The sequence below is a fragment of the Psittacula echo genome, assembly GCF_963264785.1.
Source record: "Psittacula echo genome assembly, chromosome: 4".
NCBI lineage: Eukaryota > Metazoa > Chordata > Aves > Psittaciformes > Psittacidae > Psittacula > Psittacula echo.
In genome coordinates, this window is record NC_137738.1 from 118,640,044 (window position 1) to 118,657,137 (window position 17,094).

Consider the following 17,094-nt stretch of genomic DNA (forward strand, 5'->3'; position numbering starts at 1 on the left):
AAATCTTCCTGCTGAAAAATAACAGTGAAACAGCCCATGGAGTAAGGGGTATTTGTCCCCAGAAAGGGTGTCGTGATGTGACCATATAGACTACACAGACTATTCACCTGATCAGGTGAGGTTAGAGGTTTTTTATCGCTATCTGTTACTGGTATCTCAGCGCTGGCGGTTGCAACATTTAATTGCATTTTCCTGTAAGGAAATGCTTATCTTGCTAAAAGATGGGATTCTCTACAATCAGTTTTGTAGGCTTAAAATTGTTTCCATTTCATTCTTTACCATCAGTGCTATCTTAATCCATCCTCCGAGGCCAGTCCTCTGGTTTTATCCTCTGCTGATCCAAGGTCATAAGCGGACAAAAGTCTCCAGGCCAGGTCTTCCCAAATGGGTGCTGTCCTCACCTGCCAGTGGCTCTGTCCCCTTCTGCATAGGGCAGAAGTGACCAGCAAGATGTGCTGAAGCCATCCCATCCCCCCTTGTATCAGGTCTCAGTCCAGTGCTCCTAAACTGGCCACAGTTTGTGCATCGCTGCCCCATCTGGCTACTAAATTGATGCTTTTTTGGATGCTGGAGGAGAATTTTTCTCTGCTTTCTAAATCCTTTAATAACTGAGGATTTGGGTGTAAAAGCATTAACTGCACTCAGTTCACTGTGGTTTTTTTTAAGTCATAGCTTGGCTTTTTATTTCCCCTATAGGCACAGGAACCATTTATAGCCGAGGTGGGCCGAGTTTGCAACTTATTAATCTCTCCCTTGCATGTGGGTTGAAAAGAGACACCATGCCTTTATCAAAAGCCAGGCTAGCACAAAAGCCTATGCAAAATCATCATCAAATCCTATTAGAGGTGGAAAATATCTCTTAGATCATCTCATTCATTTCCCTGCCAATGCTAGACTGTTCCTGAGAGTTAATTTTCTAGTGTCTGCTGCTGACTCCCTGTGTGACTTCAGGTCTGTCATCTTGCCTTTGGGTTGTCGCTGTAACTTCCACTCATTTCCTTGCATTTCCAAACAAGCCTCGTTTTGTTCAGTGGTTGCTTTGTGTCGGTATTTGCCCTGTGTTATGTGTTATCAGTGTTTTCTACTTGGAGAGCATCGTTCAACTTGGGAAAGGCATCCCCGTGGAATGGGCGTACTGGGTGCTTGGGGAGTGCTGTCACCCAAACAGGGGCTCTATCTCCTGCAGCCACCACTACCTGCTGTAGGTATTGGGGAAATGAACATCTCAAGGGGAGGTTTCTCTCCCAGTGCTGTGGATGTGGGTTCAGTGCGAGCAGCTTGTCCTCCGTAAAGCATTCCTCTTCTCCCAACCTTTGCTGGTGCCGCCTCCGATGAATTCCCACCCCGAAGTCCTGGTCTGGCTGCGGCATCCACTCGGCAGGGGGAAACAATAATAATAACTCAAAGCTGGAGCTATTTATAGCGTTGAGCAAATGCAGATTTCATCAGGGCTCGTTTCGGAGGAGGAAACGGCATCTAGGAGCGACTCGTAACTTCCCACCGGCACTGGTGGCAGTGATTGAATTCGCCAGCACTGTCCGGGCAGCCTCGGGAAGGTCGGTCTGGCTTCTGTCACCCGGAAAGCATCAAAAGCAGGAGCTGTCGATGGTGCCTTGCATTTGCAGGGAATCTGAGGGCTTCCTAATTAACTGAGGATCTCCAAGCTGGAGAGAAGCTGCTCGACAAGCCCCCTCGTACGCCTCAAGTGCCAGGGCTCAGCTGATCGCCGCATCTAACAAGCGGCTGATTTTTTAACAGGAGCTCTGAGACTCAATCAGCTCCTAATGGCTCCGTTTCAAAACGTTTCAGTGCATTTTTCATCTCTTACACTGGAATTTATGCTCTTTGTTCCCTGCTCAAATATTCTGGCGCTCTTCCTTAATTTCAGGCTTCTGCCTTGCGATGGCTCCTCTGCCCTAACTAGGCAGCTCATCGCTTGCCTTTCCCCTGCGCGCGGTCCTCTTGCCGCAGCCGCTCGCTCTGCTTTCTAATCAGCAAGTTTCAGAAATGCCCCTTTTCTCTCTCCCTGATGTGGATAGGCAGTGCTGCGGGGCCCGGAATTCCATAATTAGAAGGAAACCCACGCTTAAACAGCGTAATAAGAGCTGAAAAGTGGTTTCGTTTCAGCTTTCAACCCCCTCCCTTTAAGACAACGAATGCAGTTTGCAAATACACCTGATCTTGACCTCCCCCCCTGTTGATTTTACGCAGTGCCGCAGATTCGGGCTCATTCACACCATGGTAAATGAGATCAAACCCTCATTTTGGCTGCATTCACAGCGGAGTAAGAATATGCACATTTAAACCAAGGGCTTCGAGCTGCTGGGAAAACCACGGGGGGAATCTTTCCTGTAATGAGACCCACGCGAGGCATCCTTGGGAAGGCAGCAGGATAAATTCCCACCTAAGCAGTGCTTAGGAACAGATGAATTCCGTTCAGGAAGGTAGGGAGTTAATCAGCAACTCTTTCAGACTTCGCTGTGTGTGTTTATGTTCAACGGCTTATCCGTATCTTGGGCAATTATTCACGTGAAATAGAATATAAATCCCACCGCCTGATTTTTCTCCGGAAAAATTCCACAAGGTAATCAAATCCTGAAGTACATATTCTATTCCGGGGGTTTTATCAGTAAATCAAATTTTTATCATTTATCAGCAAAAGTTAGATTTAAGCATCCTCACTGTAATGTTTGAAAGATGAACATTTGTTTCAGCGGGTCCTGTGCCAATCAATAATCTTCCAGCTTGACTCAGCTATCAATTATTGCCGCAATTATTTGTCTAGTTGGATATTTAAAATGTCATCAGAAAGAGATGATTACATATTCCAGAAAGCAAGGCACTGTATAATCAGATGAACTGAATCCGGTTAAATGTAGTGTGGTACTAACCTGTCCTTCAAAGCTGAATTCTGCAGCGGCGACTGAAACAACAGCTTTCTGCATTATTGTAAGGAAGCAGATCTTAACCTTGGAACAGTGCGTGTTATTGGGGTCGGGTAATACTTGCCGAGAGGAGACCTTGCAAGCCTGGAAATTGAATCAGCCTTACTGACATAAAGGAGGGTTGTATTTTTTTGGGGAGGGGAGGGCTGGTTTTGTTGGATTTCATCTGCAAATCTATAAATAAGAAAATCCACTTTTTCTCTGCCTTTCTGGGAATTTAAACTCCTGAGCTCAAAGCGCCAAGTTTTCATGTGCCCTTTTTGCATTGCTTGACTTGATGTATGTATGGTAAATACTCTCTGTGCCCCGGGAACGCAATAAAGCTGTAGCAATTCTTGCAAGTCTTAACAACCTCCAAACTCCAGATATTCAGAGTATTATATCATTTTCAACTTCAAGGATATCTCAGCGATGGAGAGGAGACAGAATAATCCAGAGGAGACTGGACAACTTTACGACACCTTTTGGTCCCATTTGCAAAGCAGGGAGGGGGAAAAATATATATTATTGATTCGACTAATACTTGCTTGTGCAAGTTATGAAACTAAACCTTGTAGGATCTGGTTCAGCACTTGCTGTGCTTGCAACTCCATGGTGACATTGAACTTGCTCAGGGACAGAATAAACCTTTGCCTTCATAGCAGATGATTTGCAAGCGGAGGTGTCATTTGGGGGACCTATGGGTCCCCTGACCCACTTTGTCAGGATGGTTTGCTGCTGGCTAAATACCATTAATTTGAAAGGGAGAGGAAAGCAGGCCAAAGGGGAAGGCTGGGAAAGAGGAGAGTGAAGAGGATCCATTTGGGGAAGGAAAAGGTGGAATAGGGCTTTTAAGGAGAGTCCCTCTTCGTGCGTGTTCCCAAGCCCATCATTTGGCTGAGAGCTGGAGGGTTTTGGTTTCGCTGGCACCCTGCCCAAGGCACTGGTGGGAGCAGGGCTGCTGTGGGATGGAGAAGGGACCTGGCTGTTGAGAAGGGCCAAGGACGGGCTGGCAGGGACCACCACATCTCTGCAAGGCCATGGTTTGAATGCATGTGCTTTACAGAGCTGGGCACGTCCAATAGAGATGCTAACGTGCAAACTGCAGCAACATAAAGCAAAGCCATAGGTGATGAGGAGACTTGATGGCCCAGCGGTGCCAGAGCTGCTTCGTGCCTGCTGGTGAGCCATGGTGGGAAGGTGCCAGCCCCTGATTTCCCACTAGGAGAAGGCTCACAGCCCTCTCAATGCCATTGTGCTTCAGTCTCTCCAGGCAAGCCCCGTGCGGTAGAGCTGCCACATCCTCCAGAGAGGTCCCGCAGCGCTAATCAGGTCTCGAAACAGTAGTGGCTCTTCCCAGGAAAGCAGCATCCTGGCGTTGCATCTGAGAGTCTCTGTGTGTAGGGATGTGTTTGTGCATTGCGGAGCAGTGTCCACAGCGCACACTCTGGCTTCAAGGCTGAGCAATGCTGGATCTGGGATGCAAACCAGATACAAATCCCATCGATGGTCTCTGCCAAGGTTCTGGGGTCTTGTGTCGCATCACACCCCACGCCAGCAGGGATGGCCTGAGATGTCATTAGAGCATCTCCTTTCTTCCATTGCAAGAAGGTTTTTGAAGTGCACTCTGCCTTTTCTTAAGGTGCTGCCGGCCAGGAATAACACAGTAGAAAAGGAAACAATTCCTCACATAGGTGTATGAGGGTGAATAAGGTAATTTGAAAGTTCTTTGTAGCTGTATAATTACAACATTGCATTTAAAAAGTGAATTCTTGACTTGATTGTCCCCAGCAGCCACTGGGTGAATGTATAATTATGGACTGTTGGAGCATTTGGGCTATTACGGACTATGGTTTGCTGGATATCAGGTTAGACTTGGAAGGGCTTTGATGCTTTATTTGCGGCAGGGCTTAGATGAGGTTTGGTCCTTGGTGAGTTGCAGTCCAGGTGGACCATCCAGCAGGGGACACTCAGGTAGGTCCAGAGGAGGTGATTTAGGAGGTCTCATCCCAGCAGTGTCACTTCTGTTGGAGTCCGTTCATTTACATTCATCACTGCGTGTCTGGGATGTTGGCTACTTTGCTAATGATATTTTTAGAGGAATGAGATGGTATCAGTGAGGAGTTCCTCCTACGGGGAGGACCTTCAGGTCCTGCTGCCAGTGTTGGAAGTTATTGAGCTACCACCCATGTGATGCTGCAGTCTGCATCGCCTCCGTTTCCCATCCCTGGGCATTAGGGTATAGCATACATGTGTGTGATCAGGTCTTCTTTGCTTGAAGGGTTTCGTTCCTTCCAAGCTGAATTCCACTCACGGCGTTGTTTTCCGACTGTAGTTTTCTTCTGTTCCTCACTAATCAAGACACGACAGATTTCCACCCCCCTGAAGTTTTAAAAAAGCACAGAATCAGTCGCAGCCTCATCCTTCACTTGCCAAATTGGAGCTCAGAGCAAGTTTTCTTGGTGGCCAAATCGTAATCGCCTTCCAAAATGGTGGCAGACGTTGAGGTCGGGCTCGTACTCCTGGCAGTGCTGGCGTGCTCCAGCAGGACCCCAGCATCCTGCACCTCCGTGCCGAGGCTCCAGCCAACCATCCAGTTTGTTGCTTTTGGTAATGAGATACTCTTTTGGTGGGGGGAATTAGGTGAGATGGGGTTGGTTCTGAATGAGTAAATACACAAAATATGGTGAGGTTACAACCAAACTGGTCATGGATGAAGTTGGCACTTCTGCAAGGGCCAGATGCGCCCCAGGGCAGCCTGGCTGTTGGGCTGTTCATGGAGCCTTTCCCGCTCCTGACTGCATCCCACACCAAGGGATGCTGCACGTTGCTCCTCTGCAGGAAGGAACTGGCCTCCCTGTTTCCATCTTTTCCCTCTCACTCTTTCCTCAGTCCCAAAATCCTGCTGTTGTGTGGAATCATAGACTTGTTTGGGTTGGAAGGGACCTTAAAGATCATCCAGTTCCAACCCGCTGGAACACCTTCTACTAGGTAGGTTGGGTTGCTCAAATCAATGAAAATTTGGCTTTGGGAGAGAAAAAGGTGAATTCTTGCAGTTCCTTATTCCAGTCTAAATCTTTGAATGGCAAGGCAGTGCCAGCTGTGCAGTTGTTTTTATTATTGCTGTTGCTTGGGTTTCTCCTTGAAGTTTGGTTCATGGTGTGGCATTTTGGCGTGGTTCTTCTTTAAATGAGGGGCTTTTAAAGAGAGGTGTAATTAAAAACAGCAATATTGATACATGGTTTAGGAAATATTATGCCAGTTTTGTTAACATTATTTCAGGGAGTTTGAATTTGCTGGAAGAATAATTGTTTTCAGGGATATCAATAAGTCTTATTGGTAAAAGTAGATAAGGAAAGGCTCGGAAAGGCGGTGAATGGGGTGCTGAGAGTCCCACAAGGCGAAACGTCTTCTAGGTTTTAGACATTTTCACAACTAAGCCAGTCCCAGGACTCATCATTAGGCCTGTTCATAAACAGCAAGGACCTGATTTGCAGCATGTCGTTTTTCAGATGCACAGCATCAGTGGTGCTTCTCATTTCACAAGCAATGCTGCATCACTTCCTAGAGAGTTTGGGGGGGCATTTTCCTTTTTCAGTGTTTCTGAATCTGGTTCATCTAGTGATAAAGAGAAAAGATTAGAGAGAAAGTACCCTGTTGTACAGAAATGCAGCTACTGCTGTTATTTATTAGTATTGTAATAATTATGACAACAGCAGCGACAGCGCTGATGCTAACAGTGCTAACAGCTACTTACAAACGGTTAATGATGGACCAGGTTAACAACATGCCTTTTGCAATCTGGAGAATCAGGAGGAAGAATTAGTGCAAGAAGGAGAATATATGTTTGGACAGTTACAGTTTCCTGTCTAAACTGATGCTGCCGACTACCAGGAAAAGGTGAGTCACGACAAAGCAGCTATTTCTTACCAAGGGAGAAGTGGGCTGCTGCAGACGTGGAGTGGACCCACTTATCTCCTGGCCTTGTGATGCTTCCTGTGTCCCAACTGTTTCAGTTCTCTAGTTTTCAGTTGAGAGAGATTTCAAACAGTACAGATTTCCAAAAGAGAGAGGAAGGGAAAAAAGAGAGATATTTGACAAGCCAGATGGAGAAGAACTGAATCAAGTACAAGTGGTAACAATTAACTCCATTTTTTTTCTCCCTCCCCCCCATTAAATACCATATCAACTCCAAATTTATCAGTCCAAAAATCAAGCAGTTGATATTAAAGCTGAATAAAGAAGTTCCTGTGTTTGGCTCAGGGTGTTCTTCTGATAATTGTTTGGTGGTGAGCAGAAGAGAGGGGGGATGCTTGCTTCAGGTTGCTGTTTGAGTTGCTCTTAACTTCTGTTCTTTGCTGTTTGATAGCAGAAGGTGTGAATGTTCCCTGTAGGTGCGGGTAGCCCAGTAAAGACACCTTGGCTTTGCTTACACATCTGGGTTTTTTGGGAAGGTGGAGAAAGCAGGAGCTAAGCCACCAAGGCTGGTGATGCTGGCTTGTGGAGGGATGCCGCTGAGAACAAGGGCTGGACCGCTAGGGCAGTGAGGACCACATCCTGGTCTGCTTGGAGATTTCTCTGGCACAGGGATTTCTCCGAGGGAGTAAATCTGCAGCTGTGAATAAAATCCTTGGAAATTCCATTGGCACGAAGGCAGTGTTTACGCCGCCGTTTTGTTTGGGAAAACACTGGGAAAACTGGGGTGTCTCTAATAGTGCATGTTTGTATGCAGCCTGTACAATGCCCTATGGTACAATGCTCGTTACATTAACATCTTACTCCATAAGCTGGTGGTCCTTCCCAAGCAACATCTTGCTGCCTGTTTCGGACAGGGTCACTGAGAGGATGCTGCACGTGGTGTTTCAAGCATTGTTCTTCTGTCAAGCGCTGGTGTGTCCGGCGAGCAGCTTTCCTGTATCCAGCCCTGACTTTTGAGAAACGAAGGGAGCTCTTCCAAAGCACATTGGCACCCGCATGCAGATTATTCCATTACTCACTTGGCAGTGCCTGAACTTGCATGCCTAGCTCCAGAAATCCTTTTGTGATTCTTTCACTTTCCCCCTCCCAGCAGTGGCATCTAGCTGACAGCTTCTCCTCCCAGCTGGTCTCCTCCCCAGCATCTTGTCTGGCTTTGCTGCTGGTGGCTGTGGACATGGCTGTGGGTCTTGCTCAGAGCCAGCTATATTGTGCCTGGAGATGTTGGCTTGCATCGACTCTTACTTTTAGCGTGCTGGGTGTATCTGTGAGTGCAGAAAACAGGAGCCAGGGTATATTTAAATATCAGAAAAGCCCCTTAACGCTGAGAGCAGCCATCTCTTCATATTTTACTGACTAATTGTGCCAACTGCCCTTAAAGGGACTCAAATGCCAATATCCGTCCCACTCATTTGTTGACATTTTTCAGATCAGAAGTTAAATCTGTCACTCGTGTGTCACTGGTTAAATCACTTCTTTTGGGGCATGAGAGCTATTCTGCTGCTTTTATTTCTTAGGCAGGAGCCAGTGACTTCAGAGACACTAAACATTTGTGTTGTGGTGAAATGCTGTGCCCTGTCATTAGTCCTTTGCTGGCTGGGGTGTAGGAAAGGAATAAATACGTAATGGTGGGTGAGGCTTCACTGCATGAGACTGGTCAGGTTTCATATTGGCCCCATGTTTGTATTTGGTACATGGTATCCCCGTGTAATTCTCCTATAGGGGTAATTTCCCAAATATGAAGCAAATGAGCAGTAAAATTGACTGGGAGGAAAAATGTAGACACAAAAATGTGAATGGTAATTGGAAGCTATTTGTAAAGAGATGATGAGCTGTCCAGGAAGGAGAGGGCAGCTCTGGCCCAAATCCAAAGCCTGCTTCACCCGCTCCAGTGGTGAGATGAGAACAGCAATTAGATATTCAAAAAATCAATAGATGACAATTAAAAAATGGAAAAGAGATAGCAATCAATGGCAGTGAGAAATCATTGTGAGTAGAGAACCGGCCAGGAGAGGCCAAGGAAAACTTGTGCCCAGCGCTGATGGGGAGGAGAGCTTCTCAGGGTCCTGGAGGAAAGAGAAACCCTTGAAGTGATGCATGGAAGAAGCAATAAGGTAGAAGTTTGCAATGGATATTTCTGCTGTAGAGTTGGAAAGCAGCAGTGTTCTGTTTTTTGTATCATAGGTGGCTGATGAAGCTTTTTCGAGCTTATGATGATCTTAAAGTTCTTTTCCGACCTAGCTGATTCTATAATTAGTTGCCAAGGAGGATGTTATACAAGATGCAGTGGAAATAAATATTTTTAAATGAAAAAGCCCTGACAACTTGCACCCCAAAATCCCTGAAGAATTGGTATGTGAATGCTGGTTTTTAGTAAAGCTTATGGACTGGGAAAATGCTGTCAAGAGCTCATTGGGGTAAGCGGGGGAGAGTTGGCAACACTTTGCTTATCTCTACTGGGAAGAATAATTGAAGAGCCTATATAAGATGGAATTGATAAAGAATTAAAGGATAGAAATATAATTCATGCCACTCAACTTAGATTTATGAAATATAGATCTTGTCAAATAAACCTGATTTCATTCTTCCAGATGACAACTTTGGTTGATAAATGTAGATGAAATAGACTGTGCAAGGCGTTGGACGTGGCGCTGTGTGACACTGTGTGTAGGAAGACCGAGCACTGGGCGGTATCGCTAGGATGGGTGATTCAGAGATGGTTGAGAGCATGGTTGGGTATAGCTTGCTCTGGTCCTTGGATAGAAGAATGGAATTGGGTCCTTGCTTACAGAGCTGAGGTGCGGTACCCCAGAAGGCAGCAGCTCTGATGGAGGTGATGGAGGCATCAAGGAAAACCAACCCCTTCCCAGCATGATGCTGGGGTGAGAAAGGCTTGAGTAGTGGAGGAGGATGGAGAGGTGGCTTTGGGTTGTAAAAATGACTAAATTTAGAAGTGTGCCTTGGTTTCTGGGTGCACAAATATTCTTGGAGTGCAGGGAAGGCCACATTGTGTACCAGAGGGCTTTTCAATGTATCAACCCCAAAAGAAACCCTCCATAGAAAAGGAGAATGGGTAGAGGTTGAAGCCAGAGGAATTCAGGTGGACTCCAGTACCTGTCTTGAGTGTGGTTAGCTGTGAGGATGGACTGTAGTGCAAGCAGTGGGTCCTCTCCTTGTCTTCTGAGCCGGTTTGAATGGTTTTCATTGGAATTTCGTGCATTGCCCTAAAGACAATTTGCAGGCTGGAGGAGGTCATGCTTTACCCAAAGATATCTTGTTGGCCATGGCTTAAGACAACTGAGAAAGATGTATTGCAGGAAAGGTTAGAGAATGAGAGCTGGGGATCCCTTTTGACCTTAAATTCCTTGATGCAAAGTAGTTGAGGATATGAGCTCCAGCTGCGCTGCTGGTGGCCAAGGAGGGCTGGTTCAGCCTCCCTGCTGTCCTCTTGGAAATCCCGATGGCATCACAGTGCTGCTTTGGATAACACATCCCACCGCATTGCCCCAGTGGACAGTGAGGTACAGAGCCCCATGGGACCTTCTCCAGCTCTGTCCTTGGTCAGCACCAGCTACTGCATTTCCCTGTTGTGCTTGTGCTCTTGCACAGATGCTTTAGCTGGGAAACGCGTGTGGATGTAAAGACCCATAGCTTGGAGACATCAGTGCATCCACAGCCTTTGGGTCCTATGATCCTGCCTGGCTTTTGGGGGGACCCAAACGCTGCACCATAAAACATATTGGTGGGATGGGAGGAAGGAAAAGGGGAGTTCCCCTCCAAATCCAGGGATTGCTGCAGCGGTCTAAGGACCTGTCTCATTGCTGGCGGGCAACGCATGGATTAGTGCCATAATTCTTGCAGTTTGGCAAGGCTGCATCAGACTGGAACGTATCTCTAGGTGGTGATATGGTCAGTCAATAGCCTTCATAATTAATCAAGCACTAATAGACAAATTAGAAATCGTGTCTCTTCAAAGCAGGAGGTGGAGGCAAATGGCTGCTGGATTTTAACTGTTTCGCTGCTTTGATTTTATTGCCTGGTTTCACGTTGCTCCCTTGGAGATGCTGGGTTGTTTATAGGGGAAGTTTTGTACATAAACATTTCGAATTTAAATTATTCTCTTGATTACTAAACGCGGATGGTGAATGGAAAACTTGTTTTTCAGGCAAGCACATGAAGAATAATATTACATTTTACACTCCACTAAATCAATGTAGCCCTAATTTTGCCATGCAGGAAATCAATTCCAGTCTTTGTAACAGTCGAAGATGTTATGAACAAAGTAATTTCGCAAATTATGGCGAGTAACACATTTATTGATGACTGTAGTTTAGGAATTTAGAATTTGTGAGTGCTGTAATATAATAAGGTCGTACTGGCAGGAGCTGAGTGAAATACAGATTATACGGTGAAACTGTAATGCATCATTTGCTATTAGTGGACTGGTAATAATTACCAGTTTCAAAGCAGCTTTTTCCATGTAATCTTTAGTCTCAGTCGTAACAGCCCTTCTCATTGACATTATGATTACACGAGCTGCCCTTATGATCTAGAATATCTAGTTGATGGGAATACTAAAATGTGGTAGCGAACGCTTGATGTTGTATCCTCATTAGAAGATAAAATGCTATTTTCTCTGACCTGATCTATAAGGTAGAGAGGCAAGGCAGCGTTACATTGTTAGCTCCCACCGTGGTGTTAAAAACTTCCACTTCATTATGGTGAAGCAAGATGAAATTTCCCCATTGAAGATTTTTTTTTTCCCCGAGCTCACAAATGAGCATAGGAATGTGAAAGTCCAATTGAATTTCCCTCTCATTTCAGCAGATTTAAGTATTTATCTGCACTCACACGCCTGGCACATCCTAAACACCGCAGTGCATTTTATTCCGACGCTGCTTTCAGGATGAAACGTTAAATATTATTCCAAGGGCTTTTCAAGTGATTAAAGTGTTAAATGCCTGCTTTAGATGATTGAGTCTCTTTTTACTCGCCTGATTCAGCTTCTCAGGCCAGACGTAGAGTAACCACAGGGCTGGGAAGCAGGGAGGAAAGCTGCAACGAGGCCTCTTGTATCCCCAAATCATTGCTCAGCTCGCTGGAGAATGAAAATGCCCATAGGAAGCTTTTCTTCCTCTCCTCCCAAGTGAGATGGGAAACAAGATGAGCGCAGATAAAGCAATGTTTTCTTTCCAGATCTTCCACATTTGGCTTTTTCTTTTCATTTCCTTCATATTAGGCAAATAGGGGAAACCTAGCAGTGGCAGCTCTTAGTGCCATCACATGAAGAGCTTTACCCAGGAGTGGTGCCTACGGAGCCAGGCGCTCGTAATATAACTGTTGGGTCAGAGCAGGAGTATGTGGTGCAGGCAGTTATCACCCCAAGCACTGATGCTCTTTGAGGGCTTCTGGTTTATTCCTCAACAAACCTCAAGATCATGTTTCTTTTTCCAGATATCACTAAAGAGCAGCTCTACATGAACTGCTGGACAGGGCTGGGAATGAATTTCTATCCTCATAGCTCCAGTTTACCAGCATTTAGCAGAACATCCATAGGGGGGTGGAAGTGAATTATTTACCAAATCATAGCCATCGATAAAAGCACTCTCACCTTTGCCATATCTCACATGACCCCTTTCTTGTGGGCAGCCCTCAAAAACTTACTCACCCCCCCTTGTTTTGCCATATATTAGAAGGGGCTGCTTTCTGCTGTCATTATTAGCTGGCTTTTTGTTTAGTTATTTATTAGTTGGTTGCTCTTCTATAATGTCCGTGTTATCTCCAAAAATAAATTATCATGAAATAGAGTTAGCTTCGTACTTGCCAAAGTGGCATTTACCGTCCTCAGCTTCTTTTCAGTGCGAGAGAAATAATGTGGCTCGGGCAGGGCGCTCGGCCAGGCCTCCTGGCCACCCTCCAGCTCTTTCCCTGGCGGAGCTGCTGCTCTCTCTGCCTTCCCCTTTCCCCATCCCATGCTATGTTTTTATTTAACTTTTTCCCCTTTTTTCTCTTTATTTGCCCCAGAGTTGAATCTCTGCTAAAGAGCAGGAGGTACTGTCCGGTTTTGTACTTATCATTAGTCTCATAAGCAGGAAGCTAATGCGGTGATGCCCAGCTTGCCAGCAGTTGGGTTGCGTTGCGTTGCTGCTTTGAACTGATGTACGTGGCTTTCCTGAGTGCTTTTAAGAAGATTTGTATTTATTTATCTATCTTATTCAGTTTAAATACTAGCAGCCTCTGGCATCCATTGACTTTACCATCGCTTATTATTTATATCTTGTTTTGCTGCAGTTACCTGCTGGGGTTCAGTTCTGAACCCAGGGCTGGGGACAGTGGGAAGAGGTGGGGTGGGTTTTGTACCTCCCCATCACACCCCTCATGTCCCCCTGTCCCCTTCCTGTGCCTAAGCTGGGATGTCTCTTCCCCAGCTCCCAGCTGAGCATCCCAAAGGAGAGCAGCTTAGGCAGGGAGACAGCTCTCATCTGCCGGTGCATGGCCGAAGATTGACGCTGCTTGTTGTGTTATTTTGCAGGTAAAGACGAGCCCAGCAGCTACACGTGTACGACTTGTAAACAGCCTTTCAACAGCGCCTGGTTCCTCTTGCAGCACGCACAGAACACGCACGGCTTACGGATCTACCTAGAAAGCGAGCACGGCAGCCCACTGACGCCACGGGTTGGTATCCCAACAGGACTAGGTGCAGAGTGCCCTTCCCAGCCACCTCTCCACGGGATTCACATTGCAGACAATAACCCTTTTAACCTGCTCAGAATACCCGGCTCGGTCTCGAGGGAGGCGTCAGGGCTGGGAGAAGGGCGCTTCCCACCCACACCGCCCCTCTTTAGCCCTCCCCCGAGGCACCATTTGGATCCGCATCGCATTGAGCGCCTGGGTGCGGAAGAAATGGCTCTGGCCACCCATCACCCTAGTGCCTTTGACAGGGTGCTGCGACTGAACCCCATGGCGATGGAGCCCCCCGCTATGGATTTCTCCCGGAGGCTGCGGGAGCTGGCTGGCAACACCTCCAGCCCACCCTTGTCCCCGAGCCGGCCCAGCCCTATGCAAAGGTTGCTGCAGCCCTTCCAGCCCGGCAGCAAGCCCCCATTCCTGGCCACGCCGCCCCTTCCTCCTCTGCAGTCTGCTCCTCCTCCTTCCCAGCCGCCCATGAAGTCCAAGTCCTGCGAGTTCTGCGGGAAGACCTTCAAGTTTCAGAGCAACCTGGTGGTCCACCGCCGGAGCCACACCGGGGAGAAGCCCTACAAGTGCAACCTCTGCGACCATGCCTGCACGCAGGCCAGCAAGCTGAAGCGCCACATGAAGACCCACATGCACAAGTCATCCCCTATGACGGTGAAGTCGGACGATGGGCTCTCCACCGCCAGCTCCCCTGAGCCGGGCACCAGCGACCTGGTGGGCAGCGCCAGCAGCGCCCTCAAGTCTGTGGTGGCCAAGTTCAAGAGCGAGAACGACCCCAACATGATCCCTGAGAATGGGGATGAGGAAGAGGAGGAAGAGGAGGAGGAGGAGGAGGAGGAAGAGGAGGAAGAGGAGGAGGACTTGAACGAGAGCGACCGGCCGGACTACGGCTTTGGGATGAGCTTGGAGGCAGCCCGCCACCACGAGAACAACTCTCGGGCCGGCGAGGAGGGTCGGTCGATGCCGGACGTCATGCAGGGCATGGTCTTGAGCTCCATGCAGCACTTCAGCGAGGCCTTCCACCAGGTCCTGGGGGAGAAACACAAGCGGGGCCACCTCCCCGAGCCCGAGGTGCACAGGGACACTTGCGACGAAGACTCGGTGGCCGGCGAGTCCGACCGCATCGACGAAGGGGCAGTGAACGGCCGGGGCTGCTCCCCGGGGGAATCCGCCTCGGGAGGCTTGTCCAAAAAGCTGCTGCTGGGTAGCCCCAGCTCCTTGAGCCCCTTCTCCAAACGCATCAAGCTGGAGAAGGAGTTCGACCTGCCGGCCGCTGCCATGCCCAACACCGAGAACGTTTATTCCCAATGGCTGGCAGGCTACGCCGCCTCCCGGCAGCTGAAAGACCCCTTCCTCAGCTTCGGCGACTCCCGACAATCGCCCTTCGCCTCCTCCTCCGAGCACTCCTCGGAGAACGGCAGCCTGCGCTTCTCCACGCCGCCGGGCGAGCTGGACGGAGGGATCTCAGGCCGCAGCGGCACGGGAAGCGGAGGGAGCACCCCCCATATTAGTGGCCCGGGCCCTGGGAGGCCCAGCTCAAAAGAGGGCAGACGCAGCGACACTTGTGAGTACTGTGGGAAGGTCTTCAAGAACTGTAGTAATCTCACCGTCCACAGACGGAGCCACACGGGCGAGAGGCCGTATAAGTGTGAGCTTTGCAACTACGCCTGCGCCCAGAGTAGCAAGCTCACCCGGCACATGAAAACACACGGGCAGGTGGGAAAGGACGTTTACAAATGCGAGATTTGTAAGATGCCTTTTAGCGTGTACAGTACCCTGGAGAAACACATGAAAAAATGGCACAGTGATCGAGTCTTGAATAACGAGATAAAAACTGAATAGAGGTATATTCGTTAACCCCCCCCCCCCATTCACCCCCATCCCTTCCCTGCATCCCCGTAGAGGTTTTTCTAGTCCCTTGTGATGGAAACCATGGAAAGCTAAGGATATTTGGAAAGTGCTTGTCACCAGCACACCCTGTTTATTTTCTTTTTGTTCTCACCGTTTGAATGCATGATCTGTATCGGGGCAATACTATTGCATTTGACGCAAACTTTGAGCCTTTCTCTTGTGCAATAATTTACATGTTGTGTATGTTGGGGTTGTTTTTTTTTTCTTATTTTTTGGTTTGGTTTGTTTTGGGTTCTTTTTTTTTTTGTTTGTTTTGGTTTGTTTCTTCTTTTTTCTTCTTCTTTTCGGTTTTTTTTTTGTGGATTAGACAGCATGTATGGTATGTTATGGCTGTTTTTAAATTGTCCCTGATTAGTTGCTGAGCAAACACGTCGCTGTTTCCAGTTCCGTTCGGGAAAAGAAAGAAAGAAAGAAAGAAAGAAAGAGAAAAAAAAAAAAAGAGGAGAAAAGGAAAAAAAAAAGGCAAAACAAAACCAAACCCGAGAGCAAACAAAACCGACCATGCTGCATACATCCTGTAATACATATCATGTACAGTTTTGTTTTGTGACGTGCGAAGGAAACCACGCTTTGGGTAACCCTCTACGGACAGGAGCGATAGCACCGAAGAAGCGTTGCGTTAGCTAGATTTGCTGTCTTAAAAAAGGAATAAACCCACCGATTGGAGTATACCCATTAGACAAAAGGAAAAAGGCCTTGAATTGGAAAGTAACCGACTGCCACCAGTCAGAAAGAGGTAGATTTCTGTTAGTGTTTGGTTTTAAACCACACATAATACACACACACACACACATACAAATAATGTGAGTGCCTTGGATCTGTCGCGGCCGATGCCGATGGCTCCTCTCTGCTCGTCCTCCACGCGTAGCTCGTCTCCCACCGAGCGTGCGAGCCCCGTCTCGTGGCTCTTACAATGCCGGCTACCTAAGAACGAAGAGGAAAGAGAAAACTTTAAGGAAGAGAAAGAAATGACCCGCTCAGTCCTAGTTAATCATCATTCTCCCCCCGCCTTTTATTATTATTATTGTAATTATTATTATCTTTTAAAGCAGAACTGATCGTACCAGTCTAAAATCCCTCTTCGCTCCTGGAGAGAGCTTAAAACAAGATACAGGACCTTTCCTCCCCCCAGGCCCAAACTTTTATCTTCCCCTCCCCATCGATGATTAAATAGAATGTGAAACGCGCAGAGGCCCTTCAATGCCATTAAATACACAAGTAAGGAAATCCGTTTGATGAAGATATTTACTTTTAATAATATCTTTTATTGATTCTGGCACCAGAAGCAAATAAATCCGGAGCCACTTGGTTGTCAAAGCTGACAATCAAATTATAAACTTTTAAGACCTCGTGTGTACCGTATAAAGAATAAAAATAAGACTGGCAATAATATTTTACCGAGTGTAACGGATAGAGGAGCAAAAAGAAGTAAAATAAAATATTGTGATTTATTAGCACAATGTGGTACTGTTTGCCATTTAAAAACTAGAACAGGTTATAAGCTAATACCGACACAGTGATGATTAACTATGAACTCTTTAAGACTTGCCTTTAATGTGATGCTCAGAAGAAGTAATGGAGAATTTAA

At 47.2% G+C, this 17,094-nt stretch overlaps 1 protein-coding gene across 2 annotated transcripts in view; it reads left to right on the forward strand.

The window, feature by feature from the left end:
• Positions 1-17,094, forward strand: part of BCL11A (BCL11 transcription factor A) — a gene marked incomplete at its 3' end in the record, with an annotated part of 72,989 nt that overhangs the window by 49,978 nt on the left and 5,917 nt on the right. The window contains exon 3 of one of the 2 annotated variants that reach the window (XM_080616513.1): positions 13,432-15,159. In XM_080616513.1, the coding sequence (XP_080472639.1) occupies positions 13,432-15,159 (1,728 nt within the window). Of the gene's footprint in view, positions 1-13,431; positions 15,459-17,094 lie in introns of those variants that run through there. The other variant, XM_080616512.1, reaches the window with a different exon arrangement.